This window comes from Caloenas nicobarica, chromosome 5, assembly GCF_036013445.1.
Source record: "Caloenas nicobarica isolate bCalNic1 chromosome 5, bCalNic1.hap1, whole genome shotgun sequence".
Classification (NCBI taxonomy): domain Eukaryota; kingdom Metazoa; phylum Chordata; class Aves; order Columbiformes; family Columbidae; genus Caloenas; species Caloenas nicobarica.
In genome coordinates, this window is record NC_088249.1 from 17,852,135 (window position 1) to 17,871,057 (window position 18,923).

Consider the following 18,923-nt stretch of genomic DNA (forward strand, 5'->3'; position numbering starts at 1 on the left):
TCTCGGACACACAGTGCTCCTCAGGCTCCCTTCGGCATCTGGAGAAACTATCCTCATTCTGGGAAAAGGTCTCTGACTGTCCCACTGCCAGAAACTTTCCAGAAACCACTCTCCTTTTTAGCTTCAGCAAGTGGAGTCCTTGGTGCACTTGGCAGCGTGCTGAAACCCTGACATTACATATCTGGCTGCTCCACGTTGCTTTTGAAAATGAGGGGAAAAAACTATTCCTGCAGACAACTTTTTGCACATGATCTGTAGAAACTTTCAGTCTCTGTGCAAATGGCATCTCAAGCCTGAACTGGCTGCACTGGGGCACCTGCTTCCCCTGCCTCCTTTGAACATGCTGTTATTGCAAACTTTTCCCCACCGACCTAACTGAATGCTGATGCTGTGTCCTGGGACAGTTCCAGAGTTCAAGGGTTTAGTGGGCAAATTACCAATTACTAGCCAGCTCCTTTCTTAATAAAGTTGAGCATCTGTTTTGTAAACACTTCTGCTAAGAAACACATTTTCATTTCATAACTTGGTCTGTAACTCTAAATTATGCAGTAGCACTGCAGAAATGAAGTCGGAGATATCCTGCAGCCTAATTTACCATTAAAGGGTAGATAAAATTGTGACCAAATGTTTGGATTTACAAGAGCTCAAATAAAGAGTAATACTCATTATTCCAGGTCAGAAGATGAAATTCAGCTAGAGTCAGCCCCCCTTAATATCCACCTCTTCATTGCTGGTTATCTGCACTCCATGATTTTGGCAGTACAGCAAAATACAGAGTCAAGGCTCACTAGACATTACATGGAAAATAAGACTTGAAGAACAGAACAGAAGTATAAGGAAGAAAATATTTTTGCTGAAAACAAGCCCTTCCTCAGGACAAGAGGCCTAATCCCCTGGCAGCTGGGGAACAGTGGGCTCGATAACTGTGGGCCAGTAAGAGAGAGCCCACGGCCCGGCTTACAGGAGACTCTTGGAGCAGCCAGTATTAGATAAAGGCTTCTACAAACTGCTTTGCTGAGAGCATCTTCCTTCTCACAAATCACAGGCATCAAGCAAGGCATGAGGGTTTAGTTTTCCAAGATGTAATTTGGGCACAGCTCCAGTGAATATCAGTAGCTAGGATAACAGTCACAACAGCACAGGGGGAGGAAAGGGGACTGCATTTGCAACCAAGCCTATTTAAGATGAAAGGTAAACAAATGATTTGATTTTAATGTTTCGGTTCAATGAGACAAGGCTCCCCTGCTGTGGATACTTATTGTTTTCCTTTAAATTCCTAGCCCTTTACATTTATCCCTTTCTTCCACAGCTATTTGAATTTACAGCTTAGTCACCTCACCTTTCTAACATCAGAGCAAGGCACGAGCTGTCTTCCGAGCCCCGCAGCCTCCCCACCGCTGACAGCCGAACCTTGGACCGCTGGCTGGCACCTGCAGCAAGTGCTGGGAAGTGCTCATGGAATTCAGAGTAGTGCTTCTTCTCACCCATATTTCTTGCTTTGATTTTTCTCTATGCTGATCAGGTGCTGATTATCTGTCATCCCTAAGGTATCCCAAGCCAATACTTAAATGTGTTTCACGCTTTCTTTTTTTATTATTACTCATCATGTCAGGAGTTGACATGATTTTGTCAGGATTGCAAACACTTGCCAATGCTCCCCCTTTAATCTGCTGGGGAGGCTATTCTAGGTATGAGACTGTTGTATCTCGCAGGTCTAGCAGCAAATAAAAACATCGGAAACTGAGCTGGTATTTTTGTATGACTCTGAGCTGCTCATTTTCACACTAGGTTTGGGATACTGCCTATTACTTCCTTCTCGTGCAACATGTTCTGTCATGGAAAAAATCATCTGTTTGCAATTGAAAGTGCTGCTCTAAGAAGAAAGCAACAACAATAACAACATAAGTAGATGAAGAAACGCTACTTTAAGTTATTTATTCTAGTCAGCACTTGATTTACCCTAGTATGGATGAAGTTACATGCCAGATAGTCAGAGACATTGCTTTACTGCAGGGGAATTTTCTCCTGGGCAAGTGAGGTGCGTGCGTGTTAATGGCAGCAGGATCACCCGAGGGACCCCACTGAATCAGAGCAGGTTTTAATTCCAGCTAAGACTGCACAAGAGACTCCGAGAAAGGATGTCCCAAAACTGTGCAGAACCAGTGACACTTAACCACTTGTTGTGCCCTTTCTCCATCAACTCCGGTAACTGCCTGAAAACCAATGTGACTCTTGGGGCAACGTAACTCCTCATCCTGCAGGACAATTTTCTGCCACCAAAGCAGGTCCTATCAGCGGCACTCATAGCACAGCTATACTGCTGTGATCTAGATTTCTGCAGCAAGGATCATGCAGAAATCTGCATAATTTTTTAAATCCTTAGGAAGGTTCCCAGCACACTGAGACGGCATGGGAGAAGGTTCTGAGGAGGACTGCCAGGCTGAAGCTGAGACAGAGGGAAGCAATGTACACAGAGAGATTGGTTTTACCCTAATTAAGTTCCTAGTTCCTGTTAGTTCCTTGTTCAGGAAATTCTTAAAACAGTCATAGGGTGGGTCCCATACTTACCCATACATGCAGATGAAATTTTAACTTCTGTGCTTTTGATTAGGATGAGATAATGTAAATTTTAAGCCATTGCCACAGGTAAAAGAAAATACAAACCCTCCAAGTGACTATATTTTCTACAAATGCTCTAAGTGATTAAAATGCTTCCTACTGAAGTGGTGAAAAGAAAAACAGACACTCCCTGTCTGAAATGAATGGATCGACACCATTAACAAATGGATCCTTTCATTATGTTGAAGGTCCTTCCTCTTCAGGAGCTACAGATATGCCAGTTAGCAATGAAGCCTCAAGCTCCAAGTTCTTAATGAAGACATGAAATGTTGTAGGAACAAGCGGCTGTGTGATGCTGTAACTGTCATGTGTAAGGGACAAAATCTGTCTTAGGATTCACTAAATCAAGCAGACCAGGAGCACGGAGGCCAAAAGATTCTGAAGCGTAGCTTCATTGTTGAAAGGCAAGTGTCTATATTCAACATGTTAGTAGCCAGACCTATGCCTTCAAATCATCTGGAATACCTGCGAAGGAGGGACAAAGGCATTTAGCCTAGATAATTATCAGTGGCACTAAAAGACAGCCGTATCACTTCAGTTTGAGCAATGGGTAGCGAGCACCTGTGCTGCTGCTGAAGCTCAGCAGGTGACTCTAAGCCTGTGATCTTCATCCTAAACACCTGCCTGCCCACTGGCTCTTTACAGGGAGGTTCTTTATCTCGGCAGTTGCCTTGATCACTTCCACTGGCCACTTCTTCCTAATTTCTGCTGGGTCACTGCCCAGGCACCTGCTTTAAAAAGAGTGGTGATGCCCAGCTGACTGCAGTTCTGCCTTTGAGCAAGGACACAAGATTAAAAGTTGGATTTACACCTTCTTTTCTGAGGGGGTATTTAGGTTAATGAGGCTCAGAAATAATGGGAAAGAACTTTAGGAAGAGCTAATACATAAACTAGTACTAATGGATGATATTTGACGGCTTTTATTCAATGGGAGCAAACTTTGATTTTTAAAATGCAAGTCAGCTCTGAAACGTGGCTGTAAAACCACCTAGTAAACAAAGCAGATTTGTTCTGTGTGTATTTAGAGTCATGCCAACATTTTCTTTAGGGCGAGCAGGCTCTGCAGGCGGGTTATATAGAACATTGAATTTAGCCCCTTGAATGCTGGTAAGATAAAAAACTTACCTTAAACATATCTGCCCTTCAGTGCAACAGCCTCTCCAAGATATGAAACAGACTTATAGACTAAATAAGATGTTATTTCCAAAAGCAGCATTCTGTCCTTGATTTGAGTAGCAAAATACTCTACAACCTGTGTAGAAGTACACTGCAAAAGATGGCTTTTAAACTGATTGCGGACTCACTCACCTGGTTATTCACATGCTCAACTTTAAACACATCAGGAAAAGAGTTCCGAATCTCTGCAATAAAACCTGATCCAGTTAATTTCTTTTTCAAGTACCCACCTAAATCAGCTCTTGAAGCAGGAGATAATTCATTCTGGGGGAGCAACAGAGAAAAACATCATGAACAGGAGTATTTCTCCTTAAAAAAAGGACCATTTGAAAAGCAGCAGCCCAGCTCTTGCTGCATAAATTACAAAATATTTAGTATCTAGTTATGACAAGCCTATTACATGCCACTTGCTATTTCTCTGCTTTTTCAGATTCCAGACCAAGAAATTGGAAGGAACAAATTTGTGGAAACTTGAAACTGTCACGGCCTTCAGGAGTAAATGAGGGCGCTCAAGAGTAAACGTTTTATTTCTTTGCAATACTTCAACACTTATAATTTCCAAAACACATTTCCTTCCAAAATGATGTTTTCAAGATTATATAGGAGTGTCTTGTCAATGGCACTGAACTCCAGCAGTCCTGACATGAAACAAGGCTGTAATGTAATAGCGAACAAAAACCCACGAGGTATCAGAGAACAGCCAGAATACAGCGTCCAGCTGAAAACATGGGGAGAATTCCTGTTTGGTACCAGGAGCATCCAAATTAAAATATGGGCAAGGCTGAAGTCTTACTCTTACAGAGGGTGCCAGGACAGTTCTAATAATAGGGGATTTGGTTTACAGCTCATCTGGAAGGCAGCATCTGTTTCAGCACAAGGATGTTTGAGTTTGTGGTGAAGCAGCACTTCAGAGGAAGGGATGCCCAGTACTGGACACAGGACAATCTGAAGAACTTTCTCATTAAGCCACAAACCAAGCTTGCACCTGCTTACTCAATGAACTAGGAATATTGGAGCTTGAGATGGATGATGCAGACTCCAGTTCCCTGGGCAGATGAAAATTCCTATTTAAAGCATTATACATAAAAGATGAAAGGAAGAAGGGAAGCCTGTATAACAAAATTACCTCCTATTTAGAAAACGAGAGAAACTGCCCAGTACAAATTATAATTTTTCTTACAACAAACAGCACCACAGTGCCAGGCACAGCACACAGGGAATGAAAAAGTGATGTGATGTAAGGAGAATGTAAAAGGAAGGGGAAAAAAAAAGAAATTAATCTGCAATATGAAAGAAAAGTTGCATTTAAAGCGAAGGTTCTCCCCTAACAGCACTATTTATATTTTTATAGAAATAACCACAGGAAAAAAATCTGTTTCTGCTTCTAACTGGGCTATAATATTTCCTTATTTTCAAAGCAGTTCATGGAACATGCTGGTTTTGCTCTTCCTAGCTTCATGATTTTTGAGCTTGACTTCATATGTAACTACGTCTATGTTAGAACATGGAACACAGTACCATGCCTGTTTGCTGAGTATTACCCTCTACCAGACAGAACCAGTGGAGCTCAGCAGTCTGTACAGGCTACATTGACATTTCTGGCGTGAATAAGAGAATCACAAGTACAGATGTACACAAGGAACAGTCTATTTTAGCAAGAAAGCTGCAAAGCAGTTGCTGTGAAGTTCTGACTAATTACTGCAAAAGAGCGTTGCAGAAAAGTACAAACTGGATGCAAATACATGCTTAAAATAGAAAACTTTTTTTAGTCAGCATCCTTAGTACATTTAAATTCAATGTTTTGCTACTTGCTTTACTTTTTTACAATGTTACAGCTTGACACTGAAGCAATATATGCTTTCTACTTCTTTATTTTTCTAATAACTGAAGCCTATCAGATTTTCAGCAGAAATGCTTTCTATTAAAAAGTGTCACACTTAAAATAGTCATCATTTCTTGTGTACAAATAGCATCACATTTAGGGTCTTATTAACATTCTTACTGTGAGAACAAAACCACCGCAAAATCAAAATTGGTTTGAGGTTGCAAAAAGCCTGGTCTGTATTTGCAACCAACAGCACCTTCTGATATATTGAATTTTCACAAGTCAAGAAGACTGAAACACTTCCACAAGCTATATTCTTCCCTCAGGGATGGCAGTGTGAAATCAGTGGAACACTTCAGCCACGTGAGTGCTATCAACATCCCAGTCTTATAATCCTAAATATTTTTCCTGACAATCTAAATTATATAATAATATTTCAAAGAATACTATTCATGTATTAAAGTATTATTTTCATTTTTAATATTAAACAATTCTGGTTTCAAGTGGTTTTTACTGCACTGAAAAGCTGTAATAAATTAACTGTTGGTGCATCAATCACCTGAGCAAATGCTTCTCTTTAACAGCTGAAATAATTCTACTAAATAAACAGTACTATCCATACAAGTAAACATAAATAGTAATCAAAGCCTTTATTTTCAGTGTTCTGTATCTTAACTAAACTATTCTAAAATTCAGTTAAGACAGTCAGTGAATATTTGGATTCACATTTGCAACCCTTCCCCCCAGCATTTATGATTTAATTAGAACAACTTTCCCATTCTTTTTATATACGGGCTAATCCAAGTTAAAAGAATTTTTTAAATACATTTTCAACTATAATGTAATGTTATTTGAACTCACTAGTTTTTAATTTCTTAAGTCAATATAATATATATATATATTATAACAATCTCACTATTTGATATACCTAGACCCTCTTTATTCCTAGAATTCATCCGCAGGACAAATTAGGACTGCTCCCATAACCAGCAAGTAATTTGTTTAAATTAGTGTTTTTCGTTTCTCCACCCAGCTTATCCCACTTCATGGCATGTCTAATGTTCTCAGCCCTGATTAGGCTTTTGCTTTCAATTAAAAAAGTAATTTTCCCTCCAGGAAACAGGAAAGCTTAGTATTGCATGTGTCACCACTGCAGTCAGAAACCCCTCATTCGCTGTGTGCTCCAATATGTAGGATTATTCTCCAGCTCAGCCTGCAGCACGCTCCTCAGGAAACTTCTGGCTTGGAAAATAATAGAGGCCTTAGAAGTATTAGGTGGAAGTAGTAGAATTACAGCAGGGAGCTCTTTTCACAAGGCGAGCAGGCTGGAGAGTGGCCCATCTGGAAAGCAGACCCTTTCTCCAGCTGTCTCATCTGGAGAAAGCCAACATCTACCAGGGCTCTCCTTGGCCCAGTATTTGTCTGCGCAGTCTTTGCCAGGGAGCTGCAGAAGCAGTTAAATCACTCCTGAATATGGGATTTGGCCATCCAAATCATTTAGGCCTTCCAGCAATTATCTAAGACTTCTTATCTGTCTGTGTTTGAGAAGTGGATCACACAACGGTGGCCTCAGCCACGTCCCACCCGAACACAAAGGCAAGGCCTGGGTACACCCAGGCCCCCGTCCTCCCTTCCTCCCATCCCCTGGTTTCCGCAGGAGAACAATGCAAGCGGAGAGCTCCAAAGTGAGTAATGGTTTCTTTTGCTCGGTCTCTCTTTTCAACAAGTGGGACACGAGGGGAGCAGTGGAGGGCACAGATGAGAATATCTACTACTTGATTTAAATGGAATTTCATTGCCTTAAGTTTCATTTCATTGCCTTTAATTGCCTTCATCTGTTGAACCCAGATAACTGTACTTTCCTCATGCTCTTTGTCTCCAAGTCATAATAGTACAAGTAACACCAGCAGAAGGAGGTACAATCAATTACAGCTGCTGAAATAGAGAATTGGAGCAAAGTACTTCACTCCTTAAAGAATCAAGTTCTTACAAGTTAAGATCTGTTTATTTTTAGCCTTTTTAAAATGAATCTTTTTTGATTCGGGTTTTGGTTTGTTTGTTTGTTTCATTTCAGCAGCAGTAAAGATATTGATATATCTGATTTCACTGTTTTAATTAAGTGCTTCTCAGTCCATGATCAATTCTATTTTAGGCTGTTCTGAAGTTTATTTAATTTGAGATGTATACTAAGCAGAGTATCATAACTGCACATGTCAAAGCCTGCTTCATCCTGATATTAAAATGTTGATTTGATTTCCTGAAGGTTTACATAAAATCTATGAAGTTCCATGTAAATTTGTCACAAAATTATTTTTATCTGCATTCTAAAAATAAAGTGAAAAATTGCCAAAGAACAAGATATGCAGTGTGCCAAACACCTTGCCTTTTTTTTTTTTTTTTTGAGGATAACAGGGATAATTAACACATATTATCATAGAATCCAAGGAAAAAGTTCTGGCAGAGGCATAAAAAGGTCATCTCATCTATTCACTGCCCAATGATGGAATTAAAGATTCCAGTGTCATTCTTGCAGGATGTTTGCTTAACCTGCTTGTAAGGGACTCCGGTGATGGGGTCTGTACAGCGTTCTAGGGAGACACAACTGCTTCACTTGAGTTAGGAAACTTTTTCTAATGTATAACCTGGATCTTCTTGGTTGCAATTTCAGCCCATTAACCTGTGTCCTAGCTGCCATGCACTTTGAGAATAGAGTGTGCAATGCTTCCTGTATTGAATTTTCATACATTCTTCTCCCTCACTAATTCCCTTCTTTCAGCTGTGCCAGTCCCTTGATTTCTTCTGATTTTTGCATAAGTTCTGTTTTCTAGGTGTCTGGTTATACCAATCACTTTCTTCTAGACTCTGTTTCTAGAAGTGAAGCAGACGAAATCTGAAAACTGTATTCGAGAAAGTGCTTCCCAGTACAGCATACAGTGGAAATACTACGCTGCAATCTTCCTCATACATTTCAATGTGAGTTTTTAAAAAAATTTTTTACAAAGGCATAGCAACAGCTCTGGACCAGATACAGGCAGCAGGCCCCTGCAGAACCCCATTTGATACATCCTTCTATTCTGAAAATGATCCAATGAAATCTATTCAGTGAATACAATTTCCAGCTGGTTCCATTGCAAATTCATCACAACCACGTTTCTTCAGGTTGCTTATCAAATGCGAGGCAATGTCAAAAGTCATGCTAAAGTCAAGATATCTGATATCAGTTGCTTATTTCTTAACCACAAGGCTAGTTACCTTGTCATACAACAAAACAGACTAAATTTGACAGGATCTACTTTTGGTAATTTCATGTTGATCACTACTTGACTCCTTGTTTCAGTTTTGATGTTTACAAATAGTTGATCTGATTACCCATTCAAGCATTTTTCAGTGAATTAAAGTTAAGTCGTTTGGGCTATAATCTTCTTTTTTAAATTCCTTTCTGTCATCATCCCTTTTTTAAGACTGGATGCTGTTATAAGGTGCCTGGAATTTCATTCCCTTCCATGAGTTGCTGAAGGGCTCCTTATTGCTTTAGTAATCTCTTTGAATGTTCTAGAATGAAGTTGAGTTGGCTTAAATGATTTGAAAAGATCTGACAGATTTAGGGATTATAACCCATTCTTTTACTTTCCACTTTATCACAAGCGTTAATTGCATCACACATCAGTTCAGAGTTGATCTTTTCAGGAGATGGGTGCAGAAAAAGGCATTAAACATTTCAGTCTTCTCGGAGTAATTTGTTGAGAGCTCTTCCTCTTTTCTATACAGCAGACCAATATTTTTCTTAGTCTTTCTCGTCAATATTGTGTTGATGAATGACTTCACATCACCTTTGATACCCCTTTGCTTATGGCATCATGTTTTGAGGGACTGGACATTTTATTCTGTTCCTGTATTTGCATATTATTCCTTTTAATTGTCTTCACTAATTTTCCATATGCTTCCTTCTTGTGGCTGAAATCAGTAACTAACTTAACATTTAGACATGTTGGTCTTTTACTGCTGTCCTCCTTTTACATTGGATTACTAGAGCCAGCATCTTTAGTATCTTTTGTCCAAGAGACTGTTAGCCTGCCTTAACTCATTTTTGCATCAGTTTTGGTTCCTCTGAGATTGCACACTGCAGATCTCTGAGCTTATTAAAAGTTTTGCTCTTGAAATTCCCTGGTTTTCTGTTCTTCCTCCTTCTCTTCTAAAGAATAATGGACTCTGCCACACTGTGGTCACCGAAGTTGCTTTCTGCACTTTCAGTGAAACTAGGATAGGGTCAAATCCAAAAAGATTTCCTCTTAAGTTGCTTCTATGTTTCAAAAACTTGCTAAAGAACTTGTGCCCATCTCCCAGCACATAAGCCACTAAATATTACAGATAAATACCCTATTATGATCAAGTCATGCCCTGGAGAATCTTGCCAGCTCCTTACAAAAAAAACCTGTTCCAGATCTTGAGGGTGTCACTGATAAATTTTTTTCCTCTACAGACTTCAGAGTGCTTTTAACTACTTACTGATCTTGTTTAAGAGAGAGAAAACCTGTGGTACAGAAGTTACAGTCAGTGTTGCCAACAGTGGTGTGCTGTTTCGATTCTGCTCCTGCCTGGGTGTGAGATTTGTCTAACCTAAATTTCAACACCAATAGTATAAATATCTACTTTGCACTTGAGTGCCTCAGCTGTTTTTTTGCTGTGTGATTTTGTTTGTTTGTTTTTTTCCAGTCAGGGAGGAGGAACAGACGCATTAGGACATATTAATTCATCTGACCTATTTGAGATATCTTCCATAAAATTGGATGACTTGAAGATCACTTGAAGACTCTGGCACTAACAGAAGTAATAAAATCGACAAAGGAGATCTGACCTGGCCTTTTCTCTAACCTTGTGGGTTACAACCACATGGTTTAACCTGCATTTCAACCCCTGTCCAAGAAGGAGTCTGCCAGGCTGTCACTCCTGTAGCTTTTTAGATCTTGCTTTTAAAAGGCTTTCCAGGTTGATTTAATGTCATACTTCCTTTCTATTACATGGTTTGCTTTGTTTGAAGATTTCCACTTCATCCTGCAGATAGCAGAGACTGGTGGCCATTCTGTCATTATAACCACTGTTCTCCTTTTCACAGTTTTTCCTACACCTTTGCTTTATACAGATCTGTCCTATATTACAGAAAACTTTCAGTTCAAGTTTTCATGGACCGTTCACTTGAGCAGGGAAATCTTTCTAAGGTGGGGAATGCTCTAGTTTTATTAACAGATGCAGTCCTCGGCTGGTAGCAATTAAAAGTTAGTGAGTTGACAACTACGTGGTGCTCCTGTAAAGCATGTAAATGGCATCATTTACCTGCAACTTCCCTAAAACATCAGCCCAAGCACTCTTTATTGGCAAACACAGAACCAAAGGCGGAAATGGGGGAGGGGAGAGAGATGAAGGATGGCAATGGAAAGTGAAGAGCCTTTTGCTCTACAGATGCCTTTCCTGAAGCAGCCTCCCAAGCCCAGGGGAAGGGAATCAGTCCCATCCTCACTCTCAGAGCACACAGGTCTGTTAGGCGCTCAGGGCTATCAATGCAGGAGTATTACAGTGCTTTATAAAACACGATCTACAATAAAAGACTTTTTAATACACAGTAGACAAAACTTTCTTCTTGAAGTATCAAAATGAAAGAGGAAACATTCTTCTCCTTTTTTTTTTTTTTCCACTCTGTCAGCTCCCTACACGTCAAATAAACCTCCTTGTTCTTCATTGCTTCTAATTTCATCGTTTCTGGCTGCAGTTTCCTCTTGTTGGCATGGGATAAGCCTTGTTGTTCCTCTTTCTTTTGTAGCTCCACTTTTAAGACATCTATTGAGCAAGGTATTTTTTATCTTTAATTAACACCCTCTTTGCACTCCTCTTAATGCAAATGCTACATTATTTGGGAAAAAAAATAAACCTAGTTCTGTTCTATTTACACAATGAAGGCCAGCAGGATTGTTTCAATACCTTCTGAAAAAAACAGCCTCCAAAGCAATCAGTGTAACTTTTTTTTTTCATTTTGTTTCTTGTATATCTGTGAAATATTTCAAAGCAAAATCTTCCCTCCTAAATTTCATCTCCTTGCGCAATGTTATTTACTCAGCCAGATGCACTTTTCACTTTTAAATTATCACCATACAGTTGTTGATACGTTAATTACTGCAATTACATTTTTATGAAGCTGTTTCTTGTATACTATTTCTACTCATTAGAATTCCTAGTTTTCTGCACCAAAACAATGAGATCTTTGAATATTTTGTCATCATGGAAACTAATTATCATTTTTAAAGTATGACAAAAGGAAAAGGACAGCAGACACAGCATTCAGTAACCTGTATTCCACCTTTTCGGGCTACATGTAGAATAGGCTCGGCAAGTCAGACACTGCAGGATGTGGTAGATTCAAAGGGAAAGAGAGAGTGAGTGTCACACTAACTCAAGCAGTCATGAACTGCATTGATACTTGGGGTATTCCTATCCTTCTGGCCACTCTACAATAGAAGAAAGCAGAGAAGCCATCAATATGTCACCTTCAACAGAGCATGTTGGAACTACATGTTTTATTTCTAGTTATCTGAAAGAGAATCTGAATGGCCTGGTGCAATTTTTGCACTTCTGTTGATGAGTACAGCAAGATGACAAGAAGTACTTTATATCCAGGAAAGGACTAAGAGGCTTATTGGCTCCAGGAAAGCAATCTAGTCCTTGCATGCTCTGGTTCTGCACGTCGTACCAGGGAGAAGGTGGGCACCTCAGAAGGATTTCCGAAACAGCCCCCATTCCGAACAAGGAGTTCTTCATAGGAATGTCTCCATCACTGAGAGCAGCCTTGGTGAAAAGCATCTTGGAATCAGTAAAGGACCATAAAACTGAAATTATGTACACATCACCTTCCACTAAATGTAGCCTTCATCAAGAACAGCCAGAATGTGAGAGCTGTGGTCAAAGCAGGGAACTGAAACCTGAACTCCCTTTCTTGTAGTAGAACTTTAATTACTATGCTTTTATTCAACAACTGCATGCCAGTTTTTTAATGGAAAAGAGAGATCTCTCCAAAAGAAAATGTATAGAGGGTTGCATTCAGAACAGGATTCGGGGTCTGATGGTGTCTTCTGAAGTTCACGGTGAGGCAACTGACATTAAGGGACGAGAACAACAATACGCTTTATGGGCATAAAAACGAGCTTAGCCTCTCTGAGTCAAAAATTAGTTTTATTCTCACTGTTGGGCTGGATAAAGTGAAACAGAGAGATGACACTCATACTTTATTAATGAATGAGGGGCACAGCTAGGATCATAACTAAAAGCACAGACTTGTATTGCTTTCCTCTAAAGGGTAGGACACACTTGCCCCATATGCACAACCTTCTTGAAGTGTCGGCTCACCAGGAGAAAAGAGACAACCAGAATCTATGATTAGAAAAAACCAGAAACTGAATAAATCTATGAAAAAGAAAATGCTAGCTCCTGTGAACTTATTATCCCACCTGGGATTACAAAGCCCTGGTCAGTGGCTAAAGAGGGTCATTTTGAATTATTAGAGCTTTTTGCAGCATAAGCAATATTTAAAGAAGAAAAATGTTAGCTAGGAGAACAACGCGCCATGTGCTGCACAAGTTCCAATATTTCAGGCATGGTATGGTCAGGTAATGGCACATCCTTTGTGACACCAGGAATAAGCTTGTCCCTTGGGTCCAGGCAGAGCATTCGGCGCAGTTGTCACCCTGTGTTCACTCCACACATGGCAAAGACAGGGTGATCTGAAGGCTGCAAGCAGTACCCCAGCCCTCTGGTTTGAATGAGCCTGGCAATTTGCTGGGTATTATCCCAAAAACACACTTGTTTTGTGCGCAGCCTCAGCAGCAGGTACTGCATTTACACAAGTGAAAACGAGGAAAGCAGCACTTTCTCTGGCATTGATCAGTGCTCCCTCTTTCGCTCCATGACCGACTGCTGTTAACATGGACAGTGCGGCTGTCTCACTCCGTGCAGGTTTCCCTGTTAATAAATGACGCTCCTGTCAGCAACCCTCCCTAGGCTGCTTAAATAAGTTGCTGTGACTCCTTCTACCCCTTCTGGACAACATGCCGTGTGGTTGCTCCTCACTCTCTCCTGTAAAAATCTCACCCTTCACTCTAGGAAATTTCACCTCTTGGGCCCAAGGTCACGCGTCGGTGGACAAATCTCTTTCTCACCTTGCAGAAAGACTTTACACCTCCAGCCCACAATGCTGCAGCTGCTTGCAGAAAGGACGGATGCAAATTTTGACAATTTCTCCAGAAAATGTACCTCATTTTGTGAAGGTGATATAATTTCCTACTTTGCCTCACTGCTTATAAACAAAAAAGACAAGAGAAACAGAAAAGACAGAAAAGACAAGAGGCAATGGGCACAAATTGAAATACAGGAAATTCCATTTGAACAGGAGAAAAAACCCGTCTTTTACTGTGAGGGTGGTGAAACACCGGCACGGGTTGCCCTGACAGCTTATGGAGTCTCCATCCATGGAGATACTCAAACCCCGACAGGACGCAGCCCTGCGCAGCCGACTGTACCTGACGGTTTGAGGAGCTGCTTCAGGCTCTGTCTTTACGACAAGATTCATTTTTTTCCATTTACAGTTAAAATAAACAGGTTTTAATCAACATCATAATAGACTCTGGGATGCACATAGGCTTTTTTAAAGAAAGGAAAAGGAAACAAAGTCTTTCAATTTTCTTAAGTTATTCAAAGAAAAACAGCTGTAAACGAGATAAGGGTGTCTTAATGCATTGATACATTCTTCATTTGATGCAACTGAGTTATTTTTGAGCGGTTTCAAAAAGCAGAGAAGGTTCTAGATGCTGCAAATATCTCCGTATGTTAACCCTTTGTGTTGCTCAAAGGTAGTAGTGTCCACCTGTTTCCAGTGGAACGGAGGGTGCCCAGGTGTCTGTCATGAAAGACAAGCAGCGATCCAATGCATAGATCTTCAAACACCTGGACAGCAGCTCCCTACCTTCTGGGGGCACTACTGTCCCCAGGTACCACAGAGGTCCTTCAGTAGCCAAATGCCTGCTGATGATTGCCACCTTACAGTCCAATGCTGCTGAACACCCAGAGCATACCAAATGCTGTATAAACCACATATACATGCACTGAAGTGCAAATTGGGACTCAGGTCTTGTTTTACTTTCTGGTCTGAGGAATATTTGATTAGTCTATGCAAAGTGGAAGAGTTTCAACAGAAAACACTGAGAGTCCCGGCTTAAAAATTATTCCCCAGACAGGTGGTCAGGACACTCTGCTGAGATGCAGGGATGTGGCTTCAAGTCCTTGCGGAGAAATAAGTTTCTTTGATCACTCGCATCCTGAGACAGTACTCCCACCTGATTTCGAGGCAAAAGGGACACTACATTAAGTGACAAAGAGCTGATCGGAAACCAAACAGGGCTTATGGAGGAGCCCACTACACCCGTGTGGGCTCCTCCCTGTGGGTTGGAGTTGGGCACCTGCCTTTGTGGGATGGAGAGGCTTCGATCCCATCTTCTTCCTTGGCGTCACCTCCTGGGTAGCCTAGGTAGTCTCCTAGTTGGGCAGGTATTTGTGGTTACCTTCTTATTTTTCTAATGTTTCCACTTACAGTATAGGTAACCTTAGTGCTGGATCACACTAAGCTAAAGACACATCAAAATAAGGTGTTACAGGATGAGCACTGATAGGAAAAGACCCTTTTATGGAACAAATTCTAAATTACTAAACTGAGAAAAGACAAATTATTTATTTTATTAGCTCAGCTCCGTTTAGCTTTATATTTTCTTGACAAATTAAAATAGCCTGGTTATATTTAGTTTCGACCTCTTGCCTCGATGCACTGATATCATGCTTTGATACCTATGTGACAAACATTTTATGTGAATCTTAATTTAAAAGACAGTATTATTCTCTTAGATATTGCAAAACTCTCTTCTTTCCTCTGCAAGCCAAAAATACATTATGGTATTTCTTTCTAGTTAAAGTACAGGAAGCAGTTGATGCTACAGGTAATGTTTGAGTGACACTTTAGCAGTATATCAAAGTGGTTAGGTTCACCTTATTTACTGCAGAAGAAATAAATTTACTTTGGTGGATTAGCAAAATAATTTCCACTATGCAAAAGAGAAAAAAAAAAAGTTTAAAGAAGAAGTAAAAGATAACTGCTTTTACAACGATTTCCCTGCTAAATCAAAAGTGTCTATACTAGCATATAGTGCTGAATGTAGGTTAGCTGATATTAGGAATATGCCTTAAAAGCACCTATTCCTTAAAAAGTGCTTTTAACTGAAGGCACCAAATTTTATGCAGCTGTAGAAATTTCTATAGACACCACAAGTATAGACTGGAAAACACAAAAAATAATAATCCTTCCACTTTCCCTTGGAACTAGCAAGGTCGCAGTTGGAGGAATATTAATATGTTAATTTTGGGGCACTGTACTGGGGCATGAAAGAAGATGTGGACCATCTGCAAAGGGCTGAGAAGAGTGCAAAAATATTGATTTGTGTAAAACAAAATCTGTTGTTAGGACCCCAATAAAGTTGATGAAAGTGAGTGTACGGTTGCAGAGCCTGCAGGAGAATGCTCCTGTGTGGCACAGCTGAGGGGATCTGACTGAAGCACCAGGGTCTTGTGAATGTCTGGAGAGCCCAGCCCGCAGCACAAGCCAAGATAAAGTGCTGAAACACACAATGAGCCTCACAAAGCAGCAGTGCTGCTGAGAAGATTAAGAAAAAAGGGATGGTATTGATATGACTGAAACAGTGCAATGCTACTGATGGGATTAATGGACGATGCAATTGGTAAAACACGCTGAGAGAGTGACACCACGGATAAGACTGAGGAAGAGCAATACCAGGTCAAAAGAAGGGACAGGATGTAAATGGCCAAAGTCTACAGACCATACACAAGCCAAAGGAAAAAGGGTTCTTGGCATTTTCTGCAGAAACATTGATGGAGGTCTAAATTGCGGGCAACAGAAATCAGCAAGCCAGAGAAATTACCAGAAAGTGTGAGTCGATAAGTGGATGCTTGTGTTTGCAAGAAGCTAGTTAATAAGACCACAAATACCCTTCTTAATAATCTCATTTATAGAAGATAAATATTTATGTTAAGAACTGCTGGCATCGGTTAATACACGTGAGGAGTAACTGTATCACGGCAAAGGGAGGTGACAACATTGTGGCTTCCTGAATTGAGAGAAGACCTAAGGGACACATGACAACAGTCTTTGTGTACCTAAGAGGCTATTCTTGGGGTATGAAGGATGGTAGGACAAGAATAATGCAAGTCACTGAACTGCAGTAACGTAGATATCAGGAAAACCTTTTTTTTCTGATGAGGATAATAATACACAAGGCTGGATTCCTTGTGGAAGTTGTGGGATCTCCAACAGTGCAGGTTCGAAAGGGCAGCTTGGACAACCATCGATCAGGAAAAAAAGAAAAAGAAAAGTCGCATATAATTGATCTCTAGGAACAGAAGTGGACCACGTGGACTTCAGAGATCTGGTCCCAGCTCTTTTTACTATGACTTTATGTCTGTAGCAAAGGTTAGCACCAACACTGTATTTCAATCGTACAAGAACACCTTAATGGAGTTTGCAAAAATGGGTTTATAAAGTAATTTAAATTACCAGTTCGGCAGAACATTTAGGCATAGTTCTAGGGTCTTACAGACTTAAGGTCTAAGGACGCAAAACACCCAGATCTTGATGCCCCGAGGAAATACAAAACCAGCCCGATTACAGCTTTCACAACAAAATTAACTCCAGATCTAAGAAAATCAGTATTGGGGAGAGGCTGAGCAGAACCACTGGAAAGCGTCAGGTATTCTACAAACTGCAGGACAGCACAAACTCTCACACGTCCCACACAAAGCAAGGCTTCCTCTTCAGGGAATGAGCGCTAATGGAGATTTCCTGAAGAATTGCTGTTGGTAATTAAACAATCATTCCTGAGTGTGCGTTTCACACGTGGAGACTGATGTGAATTGGAGATGCCATTACCAAGATTTAGTGACCCTATTTGTCACAGTGGAAAATGCACACAAGATTGCCCATCTCTAACTGAAGCTCCGTTTCTCCAGGGCTTTTAGCTGTTCGCAGCTGCCTGAACGAAACCATTCTGGTGACATCCATGGGCTCCCTGGGGTGCTTAAGTCAGTTCTTGGTGCTGTCGCTTTTCATCTTAATGTACTCTCCGTCAGCTCATTCAACATCACCTTCCCCCAAAGGCTCCTTCAGCCTGAATAAACTTGGGTTTACTCGCAAAGTAAGCAGTACCCACCGACTTGTTGATTCTGCCTCACAAAGCCAGTAGAACAAAAAGCCAAGTGGTTTGAAATCCAGCCTTTCCAAGTTGTACACTCAGCAGCTGGACGCTACACAAGCTATTTTACGATTCTTGTTAAGACCAGGCTCGATCCTCAGAAAGGTCCCTTCTGAGCTTACAGCCTATGAAGCCACCTACCTCCTGATCTAAGATTTCCCAGAATTTAAAGACATACGGCGTTCGTGAAAAAGCTTTGGGCTTTGCGTGCAGCTGCTCTCCCACAAGGTCTGCCACCGCATGCCGGGGCCGGGTTCCTCCGCGCGGGCGGGCGAAACTCCCGGGGAAAAGTCTGGCGGCCGCGGGGGTGCCCGCCCGGAGCAGCGCGCCGGGGAGCGGCAGCCAGCGGGGCCGCGGCTTCGAGCGCACCTGGGCGCTCAGCGGGAGAGCGCTCTCCGCCAGCGGGTGCTGCCCGCGGCCGCGCCTCTTTCACAGGACAGGGGGAAAAAAGGAGCAGCGAGGAGACAGGAGCATGCCCGGCACCTGCGCGAAGCCCGCTGCAAGGCACAAGGGAGCTGGGGAGGAGAGAGGGGGCTGCGCATCCCCGGCCGCCCTCGCCTCGCCGCCCCGGCCCCCGCCCGTCCCTTCGCGGCCGCCGGTGGGTCCCACCGCTCACCGATAGTGGAAACGACGGTGCCCACGAAGTAGAACGCGCCGGTGAAATCCCACCGGGGCCGGATGTCGTCGACGCGGATGCCGGCCACGCTGGCCTCCTCGTACTCGCGGAGGAAGTGTCGGAGCTCGGCGCGGCTCAGGTTGTGGCGCCGGGTGAAGTTCTCCAGCCGCTCCTCCCAGCGCTCCTTGGCCTCCCGCTCCGTGGGCAGCTCGATGGCCGAGAAGACGGCGGCGCCGCACAGCATGTACAGCACGATCAGCACCGCCAGCAGGAGGAACCGCGCGTTGTCCGCGTTCAGGCGACCCGCGCTGGAGCAGCAGCCGCCGCGACACGCCAT

The 18,923-nt window shown here is 41.9% G+C and overlaps 1 protein-coding gene across 1 annotated transcript in view; it reads right to left on the reverse strand.

The window, feature by feature from the left end:
* The window catches only part of KCNK13 (potassium two pore domain channel subfamily K member 13), a 65,989-nt gene extending 47,066 nt beyond the window's left edge, over positions 1-18,923 (reverse strand). The window contains exon 1 of the mRNA XM_065636575.1: positions 18,587-18,923. Coding sequence (XP_065492647.1) covers positions 18,587-18,923 — 337 coding nt within the window. The remainder of the gene's footprint in view (positions 1-18,586) is intronic.